Raw genomic sequence first — 27,204 nt, 5'->3', positions numbered from 1 at the left:
AGACTTTTGATATACATTCAGTAAATCTCTTAAAGAGTTTTTCCGGGGTATCTTCTTTTTGGCAGTGAATTTCTATTCCACTAACACCTTGGTGGCTACATTAGGTGTTTCATTCTGGCTCTCCATCTTATTTTCTCTTTTCTAACTTAGTAGGGCAAAAATGTCTCTCCCTCTCTTTTTTCTTAAGTGTATGCATCTATTAGTCTTGTTCTTTATGATTTTTACTTTAAAGTTTAGAAAACATTTTTTTTTTAATTTTTTTTCAACGTTTTTTATTGATTTTTGGGACAGAGAGAGACAGAGCATGAACGGGGGAGGGGCAGAGAGAGAGGGAGACACAGAATCGGAAACAGGCTCCAGGCTCCGAGCCATCAGCCCAGAGCCTGATGCGGGGCTCGAACTCACGGACGGCGAGATTGTGACCTGGCTGAAGTCGGACGCTTAACCAACTGCGCCACCCAGGCGCCCCTAGAAAACATTCTTAATTCACTCTGGGAAATATTAAAAAGATACTCAAAAATTAGAAATCAGTCAAGTGATAGATTTTAGTCTACTTTCCTATATATCAGCAATAAACACTTCAAAAATATCTGAGAAAAAGAAATTCCACTTAAAATAAGAATAAAAGCATATGTAAGAACCACCTAAATGAAAAATACGTCATCACTGAAAAACTTTGCATTAAGGTATTTAAAAAAGATATGTACAGGGGAGAGACACAAAGAACTCCATGTTATATAAAGTTATGATTTCCCCCATCAAATATTCATTAGCAAATCCAGTCCTTAAAAAAATCTAAAGAATACTTTAAACAATAGACAAAAGTTAAAAAATAGTATTCGTGCCTGACTTCAACAATATTATGAGCAATGCTTATCATTAATCAAGTTTTTGGTGTTATGCTGTCTCATTTATGGGAAAAATTTATTCATCCCATATCACTGTATGTTTTATTACTCTAAGTTTCTGAATTTTTTTTTAATGTTTATATTTGAGAGAGAGACAGAGTGCAAGCTGGGGACGGGCAGAGAGGTGGGGGGGAGACACTGAATGCAAAGCAGGCTCCAGGCTCTCAGCTGTCAGCACAGAGCCTGATGTGGGGCTCCAACTCATGAACTGTGAGATCATGACCTGAGCTGAAGTCAGGCCTTTAACCTACTAAGCCATCCAGGCACCCCTACTCTAAGTTTCTAGATGAGTAAATGGAGAGTCTAAGATGCTGAATGTTAATGGTAGAGGGAGTATTTGAACCTAAACCTACCTAACTTCAAAACACACTATCTTAACTAACTTAGTAAACTAGTAGTTAAGGTTTTTGGAGGATAAATAAAATATAAGAATGGAAGAAATTAGCTCCACCAGATGTTAAAGGGGATTACAAAGGTACAATTACCAAAATACTGTGGTACTGGTTCAAAAAAGAAACACTCAAAACTTAATAGGTAATCCTGAAATAGTCTTTAATACCGATAAAGCATATTATATTTATCAATATATGATGAAATAAATGCCACATACATGAGGAATTGGTTTATTTAAAAAGTCATTTTCAGATATTTGGGTATGATTTGGGTAGATGTTAGGAGAAAAATAAATTTAGCTTATTATTTATAGCAAAATTTCAGAAGATTTAAAGGGGACGGGGGAAACCAGGTGAATGTTTTTAGTTCTAAATTTTGTGATACTTTAGCATTATTTCTATTGTAACATTAACTTTATTCAATCAATGGTCTGGTTGAACTTAATTTTCTAAGTCCTAGGATAAACAATATTTTACTTTGTTGATGAAGTATGTTGAGACCATTTTGAGAATGCCATTTATTTCTTTGGATTTTCAGACTTAAAAACATCTATTAATTGCTTATTTGTCTAAACCACTGTGCTGAATATAATATGAATAGCCAAGAAATGAAAAACACTTCCTTCTCCTCAAGCTATTTTGTAGTCTGAAGTCACACATAAAATAACAATGATTTCAAATCATCTGAATGTGTTCTAGTGGATAGAACAAGAAAATCTAATTTGCAAAATTTATTATTATTATTTTTTAATGTATAATGTTTATTCTTGAGAGAGAGAGCACGAGCATGGGAGGGGCAGAGAGAGACTGAGACACAGAATCCCAAGCAGGCTCCAGGCTGTCACCTGTCAGCACAGAGCCTGATGCAGGGCTCCAACTCACGAACTGTGAGATCATGACCTGAGCCGAAGTCGGATGCTTAACCAACTGTGCCACCCAGGCCCCCCTAATTTGCAAATGTTTGTAATAATTCTAAGATTTATATGTTCCAGTTTGTGGTCCACTTAATAAGATACAATAATTTATAGAATCTTTATTTCCTTGGTCTGAGACTTTATAGGTTATATATAAACTATATTTTAGTCTTTACCGGAAAAATAATAGTTTGAGTTAATAGAAGAGGTTTTTTTTAAAAGCAGGAATTTAGAGGATGATAGGATTGGAAGAAGGCTGGATTGAGTTCTGGAGTAAATTTGTACAAAAGGTAAGGGGAATGTGAAATAATGATGGCACAATAAAGAGATAAAGGATTCTAAAATGAAGGGATAACATACCAGGATTCATATGAAATTATGTTGGTGGAATATGTAAAAAGGAGACAATTTTTTTAATGTAGAGTTTTTTAGTTTTAATTCTTAATAGCAGTAATTTGATAGGGTTTTGGGAGTCAGTGGTTAGGTGAAGTTTTTTTTTTTTTTTTTTTTTTTTTAATTTGGTTTTACTGTTTGAACTGTGACGAAATGCCAGTAAGTAGACCTTTTCATTTTGTAAGCTGTTTTTTTTTCTTTTTCAAATTTTTATTCTTAAGTAGGCTCCATGCCCAATGTGGAGCTTGAACTCACTACCCTGAGATCCATAGTTGCATGCTGTACTGACTGAGTCAGCTAGGTGCCCCCATGTTTTTAAAATTCAAAACAACTCATAAGTAATTAATTTGAGGAAAACAACTCAATCTTTATATTTTCACAATGTAAGAAATATTGCAACTTGGCATATACAAGGAATAAATGAAGGCTGGTCTAGTCCTAAACTGATAATTTGTTTTTGGTATTTATCCTGTGAGCTGCCTTTTTCAGATTTCTTAGTTATTTCCCAAATATTTGAATACTATTTGTGTAGATAGTCTTTGTAGGAGCTAAATGAGTTGGAATCTTTTCTGTCTAATGGGAATGTTAAGACAGATAAGAAAATGTTGACTATGAGTCATAATAGGTATTTTAAGAAAGGGGTTATGTATTGTAGCTTATATTTAAAATTCATTGACAGCTGGAGTGATAAATGTGGTCATTTCCTTTGCCATGTATTTCCTACCCTGAACTTGTAAGAATTTGACAGATAATGTAACCATTTCTTAGACTTCTCCTATTTATAAAAGGTGGTATGTTTTAAGGACATGATTTAGGTATCTTTTAATCTCAGGAATGCTTGCAAGCAAACCTTTTGTTGTTTGTCTCTTTCTTTTTTCTTTTTTCTTTTGTTTTTTGCAGAGATTACGCACAGAAAATAGACTTTTAAAACAGCGCATTGAAACATTAGAAAAAGTAAGTAAATAACTACTTTTGTATGCAAGCTTCTGTTGTATGCACAGTATTATTTTTTATTTTAAATAATGGCTCAAGAAATCTATCACATGTCTCTAAAGTTGTGATATTGGCTGCTTAGCTTGCCTACCTTACTACTTTACTAAGTAACTTGTTATTCATAACAATTGATCACTACAAGTCCTTGAGATTTAAGGTTAAAGTTTTAACTGAGGTTATTATTAGAGTAACATTGGTACCATTTATTTTCTTCACATATAGTCTCTAAAAAAGTATGTTCTTTAGAAGTAGCCTAATTGAGAATCCATTCTGAATAGCATTTTAAAAATGGCTTTCAAATGTTCCCCTGACTCTAGCCATATATTAAATGTGTCAATGATTCCTTTAATGCCTAGGATGACTTGAAGTTTAGCCAAAATGACTGATTGCTCATATAAAAATTCACCATGGTGTTGATTTTCAACACAGGGGAATTGTGCTTAAACTTTTGGTTCTTAGACTTATTTTGATACTACTTTTTACCTCTTTCTTCCTCTCTGTTTAATATAAAATAACTAGGCAAATGTGGAAAGTTTTGCATTATTTTTAATGTACTTTTAATGTAATGTCTGTTGTAGTATTATTTTAAGTATTAAGTAATAAAGGTACAGTCTAAGGTTTGGTTTGTCAAAAGAAAAGGCTGAATTCACAAAGTCTTTTGGTGTTTGGCGGGGCTTTTTTTTTTTTTAATGGAAGATGAGAGTAAGTAGATTTATAGATGATACTGCAGAATCTTAAAATCTTCTCTGAAAATCTACAGATTGATATTCAAGAAAGAAAACATGAATATGTGGATAGTTTGGATATATGTCTTTTGTTGGAAGGCACTGATGGTTTACTAAATAACACCACACACAAGGATAGGATATTTATTACGTGTCTTTTTGCTGTATAATAATTTCAAGTACATTATATTAAGTCAAAAATAGTTTTCCTGTATTCCTTCATCTTATTAGAGTTGTTTTGAGGATAATTCTATTTTTTTGGTGACTCTGCAGAAAGGTTGAGCTTAATTTAGTTTTTAAGCCATTTTAATTGTATACTATGTTTTTCATTAAATACTCAGTTTATACTAAAATATGTTTTCCTAGGTGGTATTTTATTTTGGAGTGAGATATTTTCACAGAGAAAGTATTTTTATTTCATTGAACCTTCAGAAAGATAAAGGTCCTATAGGAAAGTATTAAGTTTGGATTTTACTTTAGAAAATTAAGTACCTTTCTACCGGCTTACATGGCCTAGGTGTGTCCTTTAGCACTTGGAATTCTAGAAATACTTAGGTTTCAGTTAAATTCTATAACCTAAATGTTTACTTTCTCAGTTTTTGCTAGAATTTATTAAGTTGAGCTCATTAATTTCATTTGTCATATTTTCCTTGCTTTGCTTCTTTGGAAGTTGCTGTTGTACAAATTGCTGTCACACTTTATAAGTGGAATTGCATACTCAAATTCCTTCTCCCTTTCTTCTAAGTGGTTTGACAATATGGCTGATTCCAAACATAGAACTTAAAAGTATGCTTTAAAAGAAGCCATTTGTTTGTCTCAAATGATGAAAAACTTCTTGGTATTTGTGTTGGTCTTCTAGAAGCATATGGTTTTCTGTGGTCTGTCCTCATTTTGATATATTTTTCTTAAGAATTAAGGATGACACCACACACAGTAAAAAATAGCTTTACTGTCAAATCTATATGTTCATTTTAATTACAATGAAAAGTAGATGGAATTTGGGTATGCTTTGTTTCTTCTTATTCCTAATTTTATGCACCTTTATTTTATTTCTTTCTCTTAAATTTCTATCTGAATTTTTCCTTTTGTAGGAAAGTGCTTCCTTGGCAGATAGATTGATACAGGTATAGTTTTTTTCATTTAGCATTTTCTCTAACTTTACTTCTAAGGGAAGCCCTAAACCTAGAAAATCACATTTTAATGCATGCAATTTTACATGCATTTTTCCTAGCAATAATTTTTTGGGGCAGTATATTATGTGCACAAACTTAATTTTTGATAACGGTGCATTTATCTTGGTTTATTAGATACCTTTTGCACGTTTTAAAGCTAACCTTATTTTAAAGTATTTATTCCAAAATGGCAATCAGTGGATTCTGTGAAATTAACTACTATTCATTGAAAGTTTTAGTTCTGCATGTGCAACTCAGTAATATTGCATGAATTGAATTTTTATTGACTGAAAGAATTATTCTTAAGATTATCAGATGAATTTTCTTATTTAGTTTCCCAAAATTTGCTGGAGCGATAATGAGCTGCTGGTTAATAATTACTTAGGCTGTTCTACTTAGGTTGTTTGAGGTGATTTTTTTTTTTTTTAACATGTCACAGTAAATAACTAAACCTCACAAAGGCAGTCTTTCTTGAACCTGTCCTAAATTGCTTTACACACACACAAATTATGTCCTAAGGGACAAGTGACAAGAGCCCAGGAGGCTGAGGAAAACTACCTCATAAAACGGGAGTTGGCCACCATCAAACAGCAGAGTGATGAGGCCAGTGCTAAACTGGAGCAAGCTGAAAATACCATCAGGAAGCTCCAGCACCAACAACAATGGGTAAGGAGTCTGGTAGTGCTTTTTCTCACTTTTCTCACCTTTCTCATCCCCTTCCCTTTAAAATTTTTTTTTTTTAAGCACAACTTCTGTGCCCCTGTTTTAAGTAATTTTGTTTTCTACTTTAATTGAATTCTTAATCATTTTTATATTCTGTAATACTTAAGGGTCTTATTGTGGTCTAGAGACTCTTCATTCTAACGTCTTTTTCTGTCTGCACAGTTTTTTTAGAAATAGGTAATATTTTCATTTCTTACATTATATTTTAAGTCACAGAAAATGATGTTTGTCATACCTACTTTTTAGTTTTTAGAAATCTGTTTCATACTGGTATTTTGCCACAGGAAAGTTTTGAATCTTAATTCCACCTAGTTCTTGTTAGTGGTGCAGATGAAATATCACCCAACGTGGAGAATATGTGTAATTATCTCATTTAAAGTTTTGATAATGTGGGTATTTCTGTCTTGCGAAAAACTATAGCCTTAACTTCCTACATCAGGACGTCAAATTAGGAATTAAGGTATATGTTTACATATTTTCAAGAGGAGAGAAATTTCTAAGTAAAAAAAAAATGAATTAAAAAAATATGTTAACTAGTTTAGGGTATATTGAACAACTACTCATTGTACAGCTATTCTCAGGTATCTTTTGCAACTTAGACATCATTTTCCATTCTCAAATTCAGACTGCTATGGTCTTAAGGAGATGAGGGCTAAAAAGAAAAGCCAGCTGTTTATTTTTGAAAAGATACTATTTCTTGTTTCAGTTTTCTGTTCTTAGGAGTCGGATTGTAACAGGAGTGGGCAGAAAAAGTTGTGTTAAATTTAGAACTCTATATGGGTCTGGAAGGCAAATAGAAGGACTTCAAAGTTGGACATTACTTTTATTCAATAAAATTAAGAAATACCATCATCAACTGGCTACAAATATCAGAAAACTAAAAGCAAAAAGAAGATATAGGCAGTTGAAAAAAACCATAATAACATAAAATTATTTTTTCTGTTATGTTAATGAAGATGGTTTAGAAAAATGAATAGAAAAATGATAAAAGGATACTAAAAAGTAGGGAACTCAAATAGTTCTGCCTTTGTATGAAATGTCAGTATCAAAGCATAAAAATAGATAAAACAGAATTGAAGTTTCCTTTTGAGGATTAAATTGAACTGAGTTATTAGTGTAATGTGATTTTGTTTCAAGGAAAGATAGTAAGTATTACGTTTGCAATTAGCATAAGCTACAGTCCTAAAACATTAGAATCATGGATTACTAGTTTTTTTGCATAGGTATTCAAATGTTGAGACCTATAGGACATAAAAATCAGAATTTGGTTTATAACGAAGAAAGTAAAGTGGGCGAGCAAAAATAGTCAGAATGAACTGAAGCTTTTGAAAATGTAACAGAAGAATCTTTTTGTTGTTTCAAGGACAAAATCAACTCTCATTGTGAAGCTAAAATATGACAAGTAGAAAGCAGGCCTCTATTTTTTGTTTCCATTTTTTTCTCACTTGGCAGTTATTCTTCTAAACTGGAATAAAATGTAAAACAGAGCACCTGGGTTGTTCAGTTGGTTGGGTGACTCGATTTCAGCTCAGGTCATGATCCCAGGGTCATGGCATCGAGACCCGAGTCAGGCTCTGCACTGAGCATGGAGCCTGGTTAAGATTTTGTCTCTCACTTCAGCCCCTCTCTCCTGTTCTCTCAATTAATTTCTCTTTCTCTCTCTCTCTCAAAAAAAAAAAAAAAAAAAAAAAAGACCCATAAAGCAGTGATCCACAAAACAGGTGAAAGAAACAGAGCCTTGGTTAAATTTCCAACTTCAAAGCGGAGTGCATGCATATCCCTAGATGTTAAAATACTTTGCAAAATGATAAGAATATTCTTTAAAGGATTTTAGAAAGTAAGATACACTAAAGGCTTTGAGGCAGGCAAAATATAATTCTTAACATTTAGTAATAATGGCTAGATACCTGAAAAGACAACCAGTGACCTTGATGATGCTTCATTAAAAATTCCTAGACATCTGGTTTGTGAACAATTAGAAAAATAACTTTTATTCACTAAAAGGGAATTTACTATGTTTAAGTCATAACAAACTAACTTTGTTTCTGCAATAAACAAAAACTGTTCCATAAGTACAGTTTTAAAGGTTACTTGAGGGCACCTGCATGGCTCAGTTGGTTAAGCATCCAACTTCACCTCAGGTCATGATCTCATGGTTCATGAGTTTGAGCGCGAGTCAGGCCCAGTGCTGAGCTGACAGCTGGGAGCTTGCAGTCTCCTTTGGATTCTTTTGTCTCCCTCTCTCTCTGCTCCTCACCCGCCCCCCCCCCCCAAATAAATAAAAACATTAAAGAGTTATTTGGCACTCCCATCTTATCTTTCTAGCCAAGTTTAGATAAAATAGTAAACTTAAGTGGTTTTCTAGGTGATTAACCATATCAAGAGGTTATTCATGTTAAAGCAAAGAGATGTCAGAGGTTTTTGTCTCCTAAATTGATGCTTGCTTGCTTCCTTTCTTTCTCTCTTTCTCTTTCTTTCTTTCTTTCTTTCTTTCTTTCTTTCTTTCTTTCTTTCTTTCTTTCTTTCTTTCTTTCTTTCTTTCTTTCTTTCTTTTCTTTCTTTTCTTTTCTTTCTTTCTTTTCTTTCTTTTCTTTCTTTTCTTTCTTTCTCTCTCTCTCTCTCTTTCTCTCTCTCTCTCTTTCTTTCTCTCTCTCTCTCTTTCTCTTTCTCTCTCTCTCTCTCTCTCTCTCTCTCTCTCTCTTTCTTTCTTTCTAAGTTTATTTATTTATTTTGAGAGAGACAGAGACTATGCGAGTGGGAAGGGGCCGACAGAGAGGGAGTGAGAGAGAATCCCAAGCAGGCTCCTCACTGCCCGTGGAGAGCCCAGTGCAGGGCTCGAACTTACAAGACCATGAGAGATCATGACCTGATCCAAAACCAAGAGTTGAACACTTAACCGACTGAGCTACCCAGGCGCCCCAGCCAAGTGTTTTAATGTTACCTAAATCCTTATATACAAGGTACGTTTAAGAATTTTATACATAAAATATTTCAGAAATGTTGCCAATATGTTGTATAATCAATCAATATTCTAAAATATTTAAAGTATATTCAGAATAAGTAACTAAAATAAAAGGGTATTTCACAGAAATCTATTGCCTTGCCCTTAAGTTTAAAATTCAGAGAGAAGTCTTAGTGATGGCTTTCTATAACAAAAGACTTAGAAATTTTAATTGACAGGAAATGGGGAATTAGCCAATAATGTAATATGATTTATCTGCCACCCACCCCCTGCCCCATCCCAAGTAGTCTTCTTAGAAATATAATGACCCAATTTATTTAAAAAAAAAAATTTTTTTTAACGTTTATTTATTTTTGAGACAGAGACAGAGCATGAACGGGGGAGGGCCAGAGAGAGAGGGAGACACAGAATCCGAAACAGGCTCCAGGCTCTGAGCTGTCAGCACAGAGCCCGACGCGGGGCTCGAACTCACGGACCGCAAAATCATGACCTGAGCCGAAGTCGGCCGCTCGACCGACTGAGCCACCCAGGCACCCCTATAATGACCCAATTTAATTCTAAGTAGCTTGCAGAAAATTTGTAGTGTTGTGTCTGTTTGAATACGGAGACTTGTGTGAAATGTCTACACATTGTATTATGGCCAGTGTAGGAAAGACTGTGGCAGCTTGGGATATTTTTAGACTGCACTAAAGAAGACTTAAAAGAACATCATAGATATAGTCATTTGAAAGTATCTCAGGGGCACCTGGGTGGCTTGATTGAGCATCCAACTTTGGCTCAGGTCATGATCTCATGGTTTGTGCGTTCAAGCCCTGCATTGGGTTTCCTGCAGTCAGCACAGAGCCCACATTGGATCCTCTCTCCTCTCTCTTTGCCCCTCCTCTGCTTGCTCACTCTCAAAAATAAATAAACACTAAAAAAAAAAAAAAGTATTGGGGCACCTGGTGGCTCAGTTGTATAAGCCTCTGACTCTTGTTCCAGCTCAGGTCTTGATCTCACAGTTCGTGAGTTTGAGCCCTGTGTCTGGCTCTGCACTGACAGCTGTGGAGCCTTCTTGGGATTCTCTGTCTCCCTCTCACTTGGCCCTCCTCACTTTATCTGTGTCTCTCAAAATAAATAAATAAACATTTTAAAAAAAGTATTTGAGAGGTTATCTTATGGAAAAGTGATTAGCCATTTTTGATATTGCTTCAGAGGGCAGAATGCGTTTAAGATCCAGGGATATAAAAACTTACTCATTGGAGTAGTTGCTTTGCAAAGTAGTAGTGAGTGTACTACTGGCAGAAAGTGAACATTTGTTGTCACATGTTTTGATCACAGCCTTCCAATGTAACTTAATGAATTCTTCAAAACTGGGAATAAAGGTTTCAAATCTCTATTCTAGCAGGAGGTATTAAATCGGTATAATCATCTACCACCATCACTCTCTACTATCAGTAGTGTCATTTTATTGATATAAAGAGCTTTGGATTTCATTTATGGGACTAATTCTAGTCCTCTTATGCTAATTATGTGACCTTTGATATTCAAGGACTCAATTTCTTTTTTCTCTAAAATGATTACATAGGGTTAGACTGTCTCATCTAACTTTTTTTTTTTAAGTGCATTTATTTATCATGCACATGTGTGAGCCAGGGAGGGGCAGAGAGAGAATCCCAAGCGGGCTGCATGCTGTCAGTGTGGAGCCCTCCATGGGGCTAGATCCCAAGAACTATCAGACCATGGCCTGAGCTGAAACCAAGAGTTGGACGGTTAACCAACCGAGCCAACCAGGCACTCCTCTCTTTAACTTTTTATTATTTATTTATTTATTTATTTATTTATTTTTACTATTTTTTTAATATATAATTTATTGTCAATTAGGTGTTTCGATACAACACCCAGTGTTCATCCTAACAGGTGCCCTCCTCAGTGCCCATCACCCACTTTCCCCTCTCCCCCACGCCCCTCTCTTTAACTTTTTAAATGAACTTTATTGAAGTATAATTTACATGCAATAAAATTCATCAAATTTTAATTGTATAATTTGATGTATTTTGGTAAATATCTAGTTGTATAACCACCACCACAGTCAAAATATAGAATATTTCTATCACCCCCAAAATTTCCCTCATGTCTCTTTGCAGTTCACCTCTCCACCTCCAGCAACTGTTGTGCTGTCACTGTAGTTTTGCCTTTTTTAGGATGTCATATAAGTGGAATCATAAGGTATGAAGCTTTTGTGTCTGGCTTCCTTCAGTTAGCATATCCCCTCACTTTTTTTTCTTTTTGGCAATTATTTTCTTTGTGATAAAATAGATACAACATAATATTTTCCATTTATGTGAATAGTAAATAACTGCCATTTATTTCTTGAACTTTTTCATCATCCCAACAGAAGCGTTGTACCTATTAAAAAATAGTTCCCCCCTTTTCCTTCCCCTGGTAAACTGTATTCTACTTTCTGTCTTGTATGGATTCATCTCTTCTAGGTATGTTACGTAAGTGGAATCATACAATAATTATCCTTTTGTGTTTGACTTATTTCACTTAGCAGACTGTTTTCAGGGTTCATCCCGGTTGTAGCATATGTAAGAATTAGGTAGTTTTTACTGTGGCTGAATAATACTCCATTTTATGTTTATACTGCATTTTGTTTTGTCTGTTGATGGTCATTTTGATTTTTGACCTTTTGGCTATTATAAAAAATGCTACTGTGATCATTAACATACAAGTATCTGTTTGAATCCCTATTTTTAATCATTTGGCACATATACCTAGAAGTGGAGGTCCTGGATCATATGGTAATTCTATGCTTGACTTTTTGAGCAAACACCAAAGTATTATCCACAATGGCTGTACCATTTTACATTCCCACCAGCAATGTACAAGGGTTCTAATAAATTTCTCCACATCCTCACCAACTCTTGTTATTTTCTGTTTTGTCTTGTTTTGCTTTTGGTTTCTTATTTTTTAGTAATAGCCATCCAGTAATTGGAGGTGATATTTCATTGTGGTACCGAGGAATAAATTTAACAAAGAAGATGAAAAACTCACATTGAAAACTGTGAGTCCTTGTTTATTTAACTATTGATGAAAGAAACTGAAGACATAAATAAATTGAAAGACATCCCATGTTTATGGATTGGAAGACTTAATAGTGTTAAGATATCAACACTACCCAATATGATCTACAAATTCAGTTCTAATCAATCCTATCAAATTTCTAACAATCTTTTGCAGAAATGGGAAAGCAATCCTAAAATTCACATGGAACTGCAAGGAGCCCTAAATATTGAAAATAGTCTTAGAAAAGTTGAAGGATTCAAACTTCCCAATTTGAAAATTTACTACAATCCTAGAGTACTCAAAACAATATGATACTGTTATGAAGATAGACATATAGATCAATGGAATAGAAATTTTGACAGTCTAGAAATAAACCCATACATCTATGGCCAGTTGATTTTTGACATGGGTGCCAAGGCCATTCCATGAGTAAAGAATAGTCTCTTTGACTAATCGTGCTGGGAGAACTGTATACCCTCATGAAAAAGAATGAACTGGGACCCACCCCTACCACATACCATATATAAAAATAAACTCAAGGGGCGCCTGGGTGGCTCAGTCGGTTAAGTGTTCGACTCTGTCTCAGGTCATGATCTTGTGGTTTGTGAGTTCGAGCCCTTTGTCGGGCTTTGTGCTGACAGCTTGGAGCCTGGAGCCTGCTTCCGATTCTGTGTCTCTTTCTCTGTCTGCCCCTCCCCTGCTCATGCTCTGTCTCTCTCTGTCTCTCAATAATAAATGTTTAAAAAAATTTTAAAAAACCCTCAAAATGATCAATGATCTTCATAGAAATTTTATAGTTTTAAAATAACTTCTATGATTTTAAAACTGTAACAATCTTAGAACACATGGATAAATCTTCATAACCTGCAATTTGGCAAGAGATTCTTGGATACCAAAAGCATGGGCAACAAAAGGAAACATGTAAATTTGACTCCATCAAAATTAAAACCTTTTGGGCATCAAAGGGTATTATCCAGAAAACGGAAGGGCAACACACAGAATGGTATAAAATACATGCAAATCATGTATTTGATCAGAGTTTAGCATCCAGAATATATATAAAGAACTCTTAGAACTCAACAAAAAGACAACACAATTTATTTTTTTTTTATTTTTATTTTTTTCAATATATGAAATTTATTGTCAAATTGGTTTCCATACAACACCCAGTGCTCATCCCAAAAGGTGCCCTCCTCAATACCCATCACCCACCCTCCCCACCCTCCCACCCCGCATCAACCCTCAGTTCTCAGTTTTTAACAGTCTCTTATGCTTTGGCTCTCTCCCACTCTAACCTCTTTTTTTTTTTTTCTTCCCCTCCCCCATGGGTTTCTGTTAAGTTTCTCAAGATCCACATAAGAGTGAAACCATATGGTATCTTTCTCTGTATGGCTTATTTCACTTAGTATCACACGCTCCAGTTCCATCCACGTTGCTACAAAAGGCCATATTTCATTCTTTCTCATTGCCACGTGGTATTCCATTGTGTATATAAACCACAACTTCTTTATCCATTCATCAGTTGATGGACATTTAGGCTAAAGGACCTGAATGTGAGACAGGGAAACCACCAAAACCCTAGAGGAGAAAGCAGGAAAAGACCTCTCTGACCTCAGCCGTAGCAATCTCTTACTCGACACATCCCCAAAGGCAAGGGAATTAAAAGCAAAAATGAATTACTGGGACCTTATGAAGATAAAAAGCTTCTGCACAGCAAAGGAAACAACCAACAAAACTAAAATGCAACCAACGGAATGGGAAAAGATATTCGCAAATGACATATCGGACAAAGGGCTAGTATCCAAAATCTATAAAGAGCTCACCAAACTCCACACCCGAAAAACAAATAACCCAGTGAAGAAATGGGCAGAAAACATGAAAAGACACTTCTCTAAAGAAGACATCCGGATGGCCAACAGGCACATGAAAAGATGTTCAGCGTCGCTCCTTATCAGGGAAATACAAATCAAAACCGCACTCAGATAGATATCACCTCACGCCAGTCAGAGTGGCCAAAATGAACAAATCAGGAGACTATAGATGCTGGAGAGGATGTGGAGAAACGGGAACCCTCTTGCACTGTTGGTGGGAATGCAAATTGGTGCAGCCGCTCTGGAAAGTAGTGTGGAGGTTCCTCAGAAAATTAAAAATAGACCTACCCTATGACCCAGCAATAGCACTGCTAGGAATTTACCCAAGGGATACAAGAGTACTGATGCATAGGGGCACTTGTACCCCAATGTTTATAGCAGCACTCTCAACAATAGCCAAATTGTGGATAGACAACACAATTTAAAAATGAGCAAAGGATTGCAACGTTATTTACAGTTACCAAGACATGGAAGTGTCTATTGAAAAATGAATGAATAAAGATAATAGTGTATGTGTGTGTGTGTGTAAACAGGAATATTTTTTTTTAATTTTTTTTAACGTTTATTTATTTTTGAGACAGAGAGAGACAGAGCATGAACAGGGGAGGGGCAGAGAGAGAGGGAGACACAGAATCTGAAACAGGCTCCAGGCTCTGAGCTGTCAGCACAGAGCCCGACGCGGGGCTCGAACTCACGGACTGTGAGATCGTGACCTGAGCCGAAGTCGGACGCTTAACCGACCAAGCCACCCAGGCGCCCCTAAACAGGAATATTTTTCAGCTACAGAAAAAGAATGAAATCTTGACATTTGCAACAACATGAATGGACCTTGAGGACATTATGCTAAAAGAAACATAATAGACAAATACCTTGTGATCTCACTTATAGGTGGAATCTTAAAAAAAAAAAAAACAACTCATAGATGAAGAGAACAGATTGGTGGTTGTCAGAGGTGGGGAGAGGGAAGGTGAAATGAGATGAAGAGTATTCAAAAGTTATAAATTCCCAGTTACAATTGAGTCATGGGGATTTCATATACATCATGGTGATCGTAGTTACTGCATATTTAAAAGCTAAGAGAGTAGGTCTTAAGAGTTCTCAACACGAGAAAAATTGTGTAACCATATGGTGACAGATACTAACTAGACTTAGCATGGTGATCATTTCAAAACATAAATAGTGAATCATTACATTCACACAACTGATATATGTCAGTTCTGCCTCAATAAAATTTTTTTTTAATGAAAAAAGGAGTTAAATAGACCTTTATCCAAAGAAGATATACAAATGGACAAGTATATAACAGGACACTCAATATCATTATTAGTCATTAGGGAAATGCAGATCAGTATCATGATGAGATACTGTGTCACACTCACTAAGATAGCTATAATAAAAGCCGGAAAATAACAAATGTTGGCAAGGAGATCAAGAAACAGCTGCTGTGGAAATTAGTGGTTCCTCAAAAAGTTAAACGTAGAATTATCATGTGACCCACAGTTCAATTTCTAGGTGTATACCCAAAAGAATGGAAAACTGCTATTTAAATTTTTTTTTTTCAATGTTTATTTATTTTTTGGGACAGAGAGAGACAGAGCATGAACAGGGGAGGGGCAGAGAGAGAGGGAGACACAGAATCGGAAACAGGCTCCAGGCTCTGAGCCATCAGCCCAGAGCCCGACGCGGGGCTCGAACTCCCAGACCGCGAGATCGTGACCTGGCTGAAGTTGGACGCTTAACCGACTGCGCCACCCAGGCGCCCCAGGAAAACTGCTATTTAAAGCAATCATGTGTACACATATTTGTAGCAACACTGTTCATAAAACGGATATAGCCCAAAGGTCTATCATTGAATGGATAAACAAATTGTGGTATATGCACACAATGAAATATTATTCAGCCACAGAAAGGAATAAAATACTTATACATGCTATACTATGGATGAAACTCCAAAATCTTAAGCTAAGTGAAAGAAGCCAGACACAAAGATCACATATTGTATGATTCCATTTGTATGAAATATCCAGACTAGATAAATCCATAGAGATAGAAAGCAAATTGGTATTTGCCAGAAGGTTTGGGTGGGAAAGGAGTGAGAAACTGCTTGATAGGTAAGACGTTTTACTTGGACTGATGGAAGTATTTTAGAACTAGATAGAATTGGTAGTTGCACAACATTTTGAATGTCCTAAATGTCACTGAATTGTTCACTTTAAAATACTTATTTGGATTTTGCCTCAATAAATTCTATGAAGAAAAAGAGACTATGGAAATGAAGGTAGAAGTCTCAAGAAAATAACACACTTAGTTTGAATGGTTGCAGTAGAAGGTGGGAATTTGGGAGAATGTGTAACATCCCAGTGCTGGAACCCATTCGTTAAGGTCAGGGTAGGACCAGAAGCAAGTGAGCTAACTTGTATGAGGAGCCTGAGAAGATTGAGAGCTCCCTCAGGGCTGGGGTTGGGCTTGTTTTTATCAAGAGTTGTGGTTGCATTGAGACAGAAATTGGAAATGTATATGGCATAATAGCTAATGAGGGTGACTCTCCCTCAAGTGAATTTTCAAGAGTGAAGGATTAAGGATGGTCTGCCTATAACTGTTGTACACAATATACTAAATACAATTGGGGGAAAAGTATAAAAATATGAAAAAATGTACCATGCAAACACTGAGCAGAAGAAAGCTGGAGTGTCTGTATTAATATCATATAAAGTAGACTTCAGAACAAGGAATAGTTCCTAGAACAAAGATTTCCTGGTAGTAGTAGGGTCAGTTCACAAAGACCTAACAATCTTAATTAGGATTGTATATATTTAGGAGTGTATGTTTCCTAACACATGTGCTCCTAACAACAGAGGAGTGTGAAGCTGAACTGGTAGAACTGAAAGGTGAAGTGGACAAATCCACAGTTGTAGTTGGAGTCTTCAGTACTTCTGTGTCTCAGTAATTGATGAAATGAGTAACTGGAATATCTGTATGGGTGTAGAAGAACTATGCAACATTATCAACTAACTTGACCTACTTGGCATTTATGGAACATTTTACCTAGTAACAGCAGAATACATATTATTTTCAAGTTCACGTAGAACATTTACAAAGATAGATCATATTCTGGTCCATAAAATTTAGAGTAAATGGAATCATACTAGGTATCTTCTTTGACTAACAGCATTCAGTTAGAAATTAATAATAGATATCTGGAAAATCCCCCAAGTGTTTGGAAGTTAATACATTTTTATCCATGTGTCAGAAAAATCTCAAAGGAAATTAGAACATATTGAATTAAATGAAAATGAAGACAACATTATCAAAATTTGTAGGATTCACCTAAAGCAGTATGTAGTGGAAAATTTATAGCATTGAATGCTTATATTAGGAAAGGAAATAAGTCTCAAACCAATATTCTAAGGTTAAGAAACTAGACCTAGAAGAGGAAATTCAACCTAAAGCAGGTAGAAAGAATAAGAAATAAAAAGAGTAGAAACCAGTGTAATTGAAAACAGCACAAAACAAAAATAGAGAAAATCCATGAAACCAAATGCTCGTTCTTCAAAATTATTAATAAAGTTGATAAACTTCTTTCTAGACTGATAAACTTTCTCTCTAGACTAAAGAGAGAAGAAACATTAGAGAAGAAATAGTAATCAATGTTAGGGGTAACCTTGACTTCTGACTGATACAGCCAAGTTGTCTTATATTCTGGAGCTGTTCTTCATGGTGTTATATTTCCTTTAATTAGATTCAGTTAAACAGTTTTAACATCTAGATGACAGGTAATGTGACTTTGCTTTGAGTCAGGAAGCACATAACATAAGTTGTTCCCACTATTAGTAATACCAAGATTGATTACCTTGCTGTTTGGTTACCACAGACTCTCTGCCTTGTAAAGATAAGGTTTCTTCTTTGCGACTATTACGTAATCTATTGGAAAATACTTTGGTACCAAATAAGTCTCTTGTCCTCTATTCACCTTGTACATGATAGTTTTAGCATCTACTGACTGAGTTTCCAAAAGGTGATTTTCATATTTTCTCATTTTTTCTATACTTATTAGCTAATGTTCCTCTATAAAGAGACTTTTCTCTTTCTTCCTCTCTAATCTCTTTTACTCATTCACGATGGACTCTTGTATCACTCCAGCTTCATGGACTTGTGTTTAATGTTTCATATAATTTTTAGTGATTTTTAATGCTATTGTTATAGTGATATGCCATTCTTATTTAGCAGTAATATATACACACACACACATACATATATTAAACTTTTTTCAAATGTTTATTTTTGAAGGAGAGAAAGAGCATGAGTGGGGGAGGTGCAGAGAGAGAGGGAGACACAGAATTTGAAGCAGGCTCCTGTCTCTGAGCTGTCAGTACAGAGTCCAACGCGAGCTCAAACACTCGAGCTGTGATATCATGACCTGAGCTGAAGTCACATGCTTAACTGAGCCACCCAGGCACCCCTATATATATTAAACTTCTTAGCAGTTTTTAAAAGTTAACTTTATTTTTAATTAGTTTTGATCATTGATGTTCTTCGGAAAGCATTTCTGCAGTACATAATTATTGAATGATTATCTTTGACAGGTCATTGATTTCATTTTATGCTGGACCTTGATAGTTTGAACTTGATATTGTTGGTTTTCAGAAATGATCGAGTGAATTTATTACCAAATTTAGCATTTAGTACACTAAATAAAATTTAATATTCAGTATTTAGTAATACTAATTAAATATTGCATATTAAATCATCTATAAGATAAAACCAAAGCATTAAGATTAAACTGTTCCTTTAAGTATTTGTTTTACATGTTTCATGTCAGTTTTTCCAGGAAGCCCATAGAGGTAGAAGTGATCCAATGATATTTCATATAATTGTATGTTTGACTCTGTCCCTTTTGAGTGTAGGGGGGCATGATGTATTTGTTAAACAATATATCCTGATAACCACTGTCTTTGAGTCTGGCTTGGTCTATTTAAAAGCTTTTTTGGCTTACACATAAGTGCTTATCATTCATTTTATTCTGAGTAAGTAATTTTGTCCAGCAGTCTGTTGGTTAGGATCAAGCATAAACAAGAAGAATTGTAATAGTTAAAGCTGCTGAGTGCTGAAATGACTGCAGTTTGAAGTTCTTGGGACCTTTGTACTAGGAAGTTCTTAAGGGGAAGCTAGAAAAGATTTCTTCTGACATTCCTTCCTTTTGCTGTAATTCTAGAAGAAAGCATGAAAGAATTATGTGATACTTTTAAGAGCCAAGGGTTTGATTTGAAGAATAAAAACTAACCTTACTTAAATTGAACACATGAATAAAGGTTAATAAACTAAAGACTACCAGTTTCTCAGTGGAAGTTGTGAAATCTGGCACAATTTATTTTAGAGAAAGTATTTGTTCAGCAGCATTAGTAGGAATTACCCGATACCTGATTATCTAGTAGGTTTGCTTTTCTTTATGAATATGGAAGTTAATGTTTAACATCTCTTCCTGCATTCTAAACATGATTTAGCTCTACTTCAGTGACATTTTAAGAAAAAGCCAATTAATTTGTAATATTTGGTAAGTTTACATAAGTCTAAAAATTCAAATAGAGTAATGACTTTACACATTTAGTAAACTTTTAACACTTTTCATCAGTATGCTTGTAAATCTGGACAAAAGTTTTCTTCCAAAACTAATTGTGACCTTAGTCTAGATTAAATGTTTTACAGTAGTTATCAGCTTAAGTAATAAATGAGCATCCACCATCATGGAAGTAATTGTTTTCTTAACTTTTTTTTCCGCATTAAGAAAAGAATCTTGCAGTTTAAGTGTGTAAATAACCAGAGATAAACTTCCACCTTAAAGGATATATATGATTTCTTAATTTTTTTTTTAGTTTGTTTTTTTTGACAGAAAGAGCGCGCGAGAGAATCCCAAGCAGGCTCTGCACTGTCAGTACAGAACCTGATAGGGCTTAAACTCAGTAACCTTGAGATTATGAACTGAGCCAAAATCAAGAGTTGGACACTTAACCGACTGAGCCCCAGGGATGTATATAACTTTTAAGATGTTGGGAACAAGTCATTTTAAAAGGATACACCAATTATTCAAAAAAAATATTCAGTGTGGTAGATCTTTAAATAGTACATCCATATTGCTTGGATTTTTAAAAAATAACTATTTGGAGCATGTGGTAGAGGAAGTTACAGACTTTTTTGGGATTCACATGCTGAAGCTGAGAGCAAGATACAGATTCTTTTTTAAATTGAAGCACAGTTGACACATTAAGTTAGCTTCAGGTGTACAACGTCATGATTCAGGAATTCTATACATTACAAAATGCTTACCCACAATAAAAGTGTATTACAGTATTATTGACTACATTCCTTACGCTGTACTTTTCATCCCTGTGACTTGTTCATTTTGTAACTGAGCGTTTGTACTGCTTGATCTTCTTTACCTCTGTCACCCATCCCCCACACTCTTCCCTTTGGTAACCACCAGTTCTCTATAAGTCTGTTTCTATGATATTTTACTTAATATTTTTCTTTCTTTTTTTGTTTTGTGGTATAGACTCCTACTCTGGACTACTTGCCTTGTGTAATAGTTTTTTCAGGTGCTTTGTAGAAATGTACCATATTTCCATGCTAGTATAAATTGTGGTTATTTTTGAAACAAATAGTTTTTATAGGCTGTTTTTGCAGTCTTCAGTTACCACTACCCATGTTAACATAAAGTATATAATAGAGGGGAGTTTTGTTGTTGTTGTTATTTAATCAGAATGCAGTTGGCATTAGTGTCAATAGTACATGATGATTCAACAGTTCCATACATTATGAAATGCTCACTACAATAAGTGTAGTTATCTGTCACCATGCAAAGTTACTATATTATTATTGATTATATTCCCTGTGCTGTACTTTTCGTGTTGTTGTTTTTTAAACCAAGAGTTGACTAATTTATTCAGCAAATATTGTTTGCTCACCTACTATAAAAAGCACAGTTTAGTTCTGACAATGCAGTAGCACATCAGCCAAACTTGCTGTCATTGTTTGTATATATAGAGGTAGATATTTTAAAAATTAGTTACAGGGACACCTGGCTGGCTCAGTGGGTTAAGTGTCTAACTTCAGCACAGGTCATGATCTCACGGCTCTTGAGGTCAAGCCCCACTTTGGGCTCTGTGCTAACAGCTCAGAGCCTGAAGCCTGCTTTGGATTCTGTGTCTCCCTCTCTCTGCCCCTTCCCTCCTCATGCTCTGTCTGTCTCTCTCAAAAACAAACAATAAAAAAAATACACAGTTAATTGTTTAATTAAAGTTGTGATAAAAACTACAAAAAAGAATACAGAGTTCCATGAAGCGTGTGGGTTCCTAAATAGAACATATAATGAACAGGTTTTGAACTCAGTTGCTTGATTTATAATTAAATTCAGGTAATATTTGATATATCTGTGTAGACAGTCCTTTTTCCAATTTGGATTTTTTTTTCATAATATAAGAAACCTCTCCACTAAACACAAATTTTTGCTTTTCACTGTATCATTCACATAGTCTTCAAACATTGAATGTGAGAATTCATTTTTTTGTTTTACTCGAGACACAAACAAAAAAGATTACTAAGGGTTTTCCGACTCACTTTTGTAATTTTTGTAATGCCAGAAAAGCATATGGAGTTGAAAAACAGAGGCTTCACCTACTAAACAAAATTCTATTTCATTGGAGTGGTATTGCTGGTGTCACAGAAACATTGAGATTCATTGACAAAGGTGAACTTGATGTTAAGTGTAGAGAAGTCATTCATTTTTTCTTTTAATTTTTTTTAAGTTTATTTATTTTGCAAGAGACAGCATGAGTGGCAGGAGGTTGGGGGGGCAGAGAGAGAGGGAGAGAGAAAATTTCAAGCAGGCTCCACAGTGCCAGCACAGAGCCTGACACGAGGCTTAAACTAATGAAACTGCGAGATCATGACCTGAGCTGAAACCAAGAGTCGGACACTTAACTGACTGAGCCACCCAGGTGCCCTGAGAAGTCATTCATTATTTATAGACTTTTAAATAAATTGTCGCTTGCTGACTTACCAGCCATCATAACTGTAGCAGTTTTCATTTGATAAACCATATATTTGTCCAGGTTACGAATGTGAATATGAAATACTTTTCTAATAATTTTTTATTTTTTATTTTTTTTAAGATTTTTTGAATGATTTTAATTTATTTTGAGGGAGAGAGAGAATGTGAGTGGGGGAGGAGCAAAGGGAGAGAGAGAATCCTAAGCAGGTTCTGCGCTTTTTATTGCAGAGTCTGACAGGGGCCTCAATCCTGTGAGATCATGGCCCCAGCCTGTATCAAGAGTTGGTTGCTTAACTGACTAAGCTACCCATGCCCCCGTAAGAATTTGTTATAAGAACGTTATGTGAGATGTTTACATTATTTTTAGATGCTTATATATTTTTAAATGTTTATTTATTTATATACAGAGATAAGAGCGGGGGAAGGCCAGAGAGAGGGAGGGAGGGAGAGAGAATTCCAAATAGGCTCCATGCTCAGTGCAGACCCCAGTGCTGGCCTTGATCCCACAACTCGTGAGATCATGACCTGAGCGGAAATCAGGAGTTGGACACTTAACCAACTAAGCCACCCAGGTGCCCCAAGATGCTTATATTTAAAAAAAAAAAAATTTTTTTTTTTTAACGTTTATTTTTGAGACAGAGAGAGACAGAGCATGAACGGGGGAGGGTCACAGAGAGAGGAAGACACAGAATCTGAAACAGGCTCCAGGCTCTGAGCTGTCAGCACAGAGCCTGATGTGGGGCTCGAACCCACGGACCATGAGATCATGACCTGAGCCAAAGTCGGACGCTTAACCGACCGAGCCACCCAGGCGCCCCAAGATACTTATATTTTTAATACTATACCGTTAATTCTTAGAACAGTACATATTAAAACAGTATATTAATTGCCTTAATAATATTTCAACCCTTATGTGGCTTAAGATTAAGAACATGGGCTCTGTAGTCCATACTCCCAATTAACAGAACTGCCAATTGCTGTGTGACTTTTTAGTTTCCTTATTAGGAAAGTAGGGGTTGTAGTGAAAGTTAGGTGAGAATACAATGCACTTAAGGTGTGCCTGCCACTTAATGAACACTCAGTAGATACAAGTCGCTATCATCTTTGTTGTTACCATAAACTTTAAAACCAGGTTTATAGTGAGTGGAAGAGGAACATTTTAAAACAGAACAGCTGTATCAGAAATGGTCAAGGTTTGGACACAGTGTGATAGGTGCTGTTAAACCTCTGAGCTTGGCTTTGATGTTTCATTCCTTCCTCTCAAAAGTTGATCATTCTTTTCCTGATCTCAGGTCAACTTCATGAAAGTCCAGTTTTTGTTTTGGTTTATATTTAAGTTTTTGCTGTTATGTTGTTGGTTTTAGGATTTTAGTTTTTTGTTTTTTCTTTGTCTATTTGGTCTGGAAAAATTATAGAATGAGGTAGACCAGCCATGCTCAGTTCTCCTAAATAGACATGGAACTAGGAAGTTTTGCCTCACAGTGTTCACCTGTTTCACAGCCTCTACCCCTCATGGCACTTGTCCTGGTAAGGAAGTGACAATACCCACATTTGCTGCAGTTTTTTTTTTTTTCCAGGCTTTGTAGTGCCAGTCACCTTTCCTGACATCTCCTTTTCCAGTGTGAGTGAGTTAAAAGGCTTCAACAAACAAACCTCTGTTTTATAAATAACGTTTTCTTTTTTCCTGTGTAAAATGAAAAAAAAAACAAAAACAAAAAAAACCCAAACACTGAAACAGGTAGTTTACAGTCCACAGCAGCATATGTTAACATTGCCACTTTGATGCCAGTTCTTCCACTCACTGGTTGTGTATATTTAATCAGGGTACTTCTTTAGTTCTGTGTATAATAGAGGCTTGCTGAGACTTAAGGAAGTTGATACTCTACAGTAATACCTGGCACATAATGAGTGCTCAATGGTACCTATTATTAGGATTAATGTTAACATTATTCCATTATTCTACCAGCTTGCTTGAGAAATGTCATAGGCTGTTAGTAATAAAAACCAAAACTTAGAGGTAAATCTGACTTGGCAAAATTTTTAGTAGACTAAACACTGACATAAGTATCACTTTCCTGACCATATTTAGATCTGCAAAGATTTGAAACAAGAAGAAATAAATAAATTTGAACCAAAAAAAAAAATTGGAAATGGTAGAAATAACAACCAAAAAAGAGTTAAATTGCAGAAGCTATAATGGGTCAAATTTGAAATGGACCAAAACCCAAAGAATAATAAAACTTCTGAATCAATATATTTAATCTTATTTGTAAAATTTACCCTATATTACTCAGAGAATATATTTCTCCAGAGAAACAATCAGTAAGACACATACATAGTTTTATTGAGAATAATTGACTCATGTCATTATGAAGGATAATAAGTCCCATGATCTACCCTCTTTAGGAAAGCTAGTGGTGTAATTCTAGTTCAAGTTCAAAGGCTTAAGAGCCAGGGAAGCTGATGGTGTGAATTCCAGTCCAAGGGTAGGAGAAAACCGATGTCCCAGCTCAGGCAGGCAGCAAGGGAATGTATCTTCCACTTTTTGTTCTGTTCAGGCCCTCAATGGATTGGATGATGCCCAATGACATTGGGAGGGCAATGTACTAAGTATTCTGGAAGCACCCTCAGAAACACCCAGAAGTAATGTTTTAATCTGGACCCCGTGGCCTAGTCAAGTTGACACAAAAAATTAACCATGATAAGTCCAACCCTTGTCAACCTCACAACCATGTGCATCTCCTTAAACCATACTTATTTACATAAAGACAGCAACAAGGTCATAATTCTGCCTAACATGATACGGTTATCCTGTGCGCAACTGAAAATGCACTAACACCTTCCCCTGAAAAGAAGTTAATGTCTTTCAGTAATGTTTTCCCTTCTTGATATCCTATAACTTAAATACTCTGATGTAAAATTAAAATAACTACTTTGATATAAAGTCCCTGCATCTTATATGATAAGAAAATAAAAGAGGAAAGAAAACACATATTCTTTGCAAAATTAGAGGGAAGTACTCTTGACAATAACAGTCCTCATTTCTGTCATGTGATTGTAGCTTATGTTTATAACTGTCTTCTACCCACTCTGTATTCCCTTCACTTTCAACAAGCACTTCAGCTGGTCATGATTTTTTGCCTGGTGAGGTAATCCAGACCTTGATTCCTGAAGGGTCTGGGCCATTAGTAATCCTTCCTGGTTTTTCATTGACCTTAATCACAGGGTGTGGTAATACTAAGAGACTCTCTAAAGGACCTTCTCGTGTTCCAGACAGATTTGTTTCCACCTCTTGATTCCTGGATTTGTGAATCCTGATTGTGGAAGAAAAAGTACCACATAGTGGATTCAGAGCACATTCATCATTCTGGAGAACCTTGCCCCAGCCCTGCAAGATACTGCCATTTAGCTGGCACTGTCATTTAGTCTGCAAAAGGTCATTCCACCGTTTTGTCAACCCAGCTGCTTCAGAATGTTAGAAAACGTGTCAAGACTAGTGAATTCCATGAGCATGGGCCCATGCTTTGTGGAATACTATGATGATGGATAAGGCATTCTGTAAGTCCATAGGTGATAGTTTTGATAAAAGCATTGTGTGCAGGGAGGGCAAATTCATATCTGGAGTAAGTGTCTATTCCAATAAGAACAATGCTGCCCCTTTCATGATAAAAGCAGTCCAGTGTAAGTAACCTGCCTGCCACCAGATAGCTGGCAAGTTACCCCAGTGAATGGTGTCATATCAGAGGTTCAGTGTTGGTCTTTGCTCTTGGCAGAGTGGACTCTCATCAGTGACCATAACCTTGGTGAATGGAAGTCTGTGTTGCTGAGATGCATAACCTCCATCCCTCCCACCATGGCTGCTATGTTCATAAGCCTATTGGACAATGTTGGGTGGCTGAGGAAAGAGGCTGACTGGTAACCACCGAATGGGTCATCTTATCCAATTTTTAAAATTCTCTGCTGAGGTCACCCTTTGGTGAGCATTCACAGGGGAAACAAATGTCTTTTTGTTTTTTAGTCCATTGAAAGAGGTCTGTCTATATCTTCCCCAGATTTGTTACCAATTTTCCCTTCCTCTACATTAAACTAAGGCATGTCTGGCATTTCCAGTTCATTCGCTGTGAGCCACCTTTTGGTCCAGTTTTCAGCCAACCAAACAAATGCCAGAACTTTTTCTAACTCCCTAAGCTGCAACAATAAATGAAGAGCCTATATGAATATTAAGAATGATTCCAATGAAAATACTTTTTGTCCAATAAAAATGCATATGAATATAAGTGGACAGGAATAATTGCCATATAGGAAGTTGATAATTGGGTGAAATTAACTTAGTGGTGTTAGGTTCATTCTGAATATTTTTTTTTTAATTTTTTTTTCAACGTTTATTTATTTTTAGGACAGAGAGAGACAGAGCATGAACGGGGGAGGGGCAGAGAGAGGGAGACACAGAATCGAAACAGGCTCCAGGTTCTGAGCCATCAGCCCAGAGCCTGACGCGGGGCTCGAACTCACGGACCGCGAGATCGTGACCTGGCTGAAGTCGGACGATTAACCGACTGCGCCACCCAGGCGCCCCTGAATATTTTTTTTTAAGTATATCAATGCTTGTATAATTTTCATTAACATATTTGTATTTATAGACACGGAATCAAAACTTCCTCAAGCTCCAAACAATAGGGTCAGAAAACATCTACTTGGTGCAGGTGGTAGAATTGTAAAAATGCCCCGTGTTTATTATAATTTACTATGGTATGTAACACAAAATATTGAATAATGCTGTAAGTGCTACAATAGTTAGGAGGGAATTTATGTGGGGCGCCTGGGTGGCTCAGTTCCTTAAGTGTCCGACTTCGGCTCAGGTCATCATCTCCCGGTTTGTTAATTCCAGCCCCATGTCGGGCTCTATGCTGATAGCTCAGAGCCTGGAGCCTGCTTCGGATTTTGTGTCTCCTCCTCTCTCTGCCCCTCCCATGCTCATGCTTCTGCTCTGTCTCTGAATAATAAATAAACGTTGAAAAAAAAATTTTTTTAAGGGAATTTATTTAAGAATATAGCAGTA

The 27,204-nt window shown here is 35.9% G+C and overlaps 1 protein-coding gene across 20 annotated transcripts in view; it reads left to right on the top strand.

Annotated features, from left to right (window-relative positions):
- EVI5 (ecotropic viral integration site 5) overlaps positions 1-27,204 on the top strand; it is a 241,613-nt gene that overhangs the window by 114,544 nt on the left and 99,865 nt on the right. For 16 of the 20 annotated variants that reach the window (XM_045036203.1, XM_045036194.1, XM_045036193.1 and 13 more), the window contains 3 exons: positions 3,508-3,561; positions 5,417-5,449; positions 6,017-6,163. In XM_045036203.1, the coding sequence (XP_044892138.1) occupies positions 3,508-3,561; positions 5,417-5,449; positions 6,017-6,163 (234 nt within the window). The remainder of the gene's footprint in view (positions 1-3,507; positions 3,562-5,416; positions 5,450-6,016; positions 6,164-27,204) is intronic. The other 4 variants (XM_045036201.1, XM_045036200.1, XM_023258908.2 and 1 more) reach the window with 2 other exon arrangements.

This window comes from Felis catus, chromosome C1 (assembly GCF_018350175.1).
Source record: "Felis catus isolate Fca126 chromosome C1, F.catus_Fca126_mat1.0, whole genome shotgun sequence".
Lineage (NCBI taxonomy): Eukaryota > Metazoa > Chordata > Mammalia > Carnivora > Felidae > Felis > Felis catus.
Note: the sequence above shows the minus strand (reverse complement) of the source record. Positions and strands in the feature narration are given on the sequence as shown.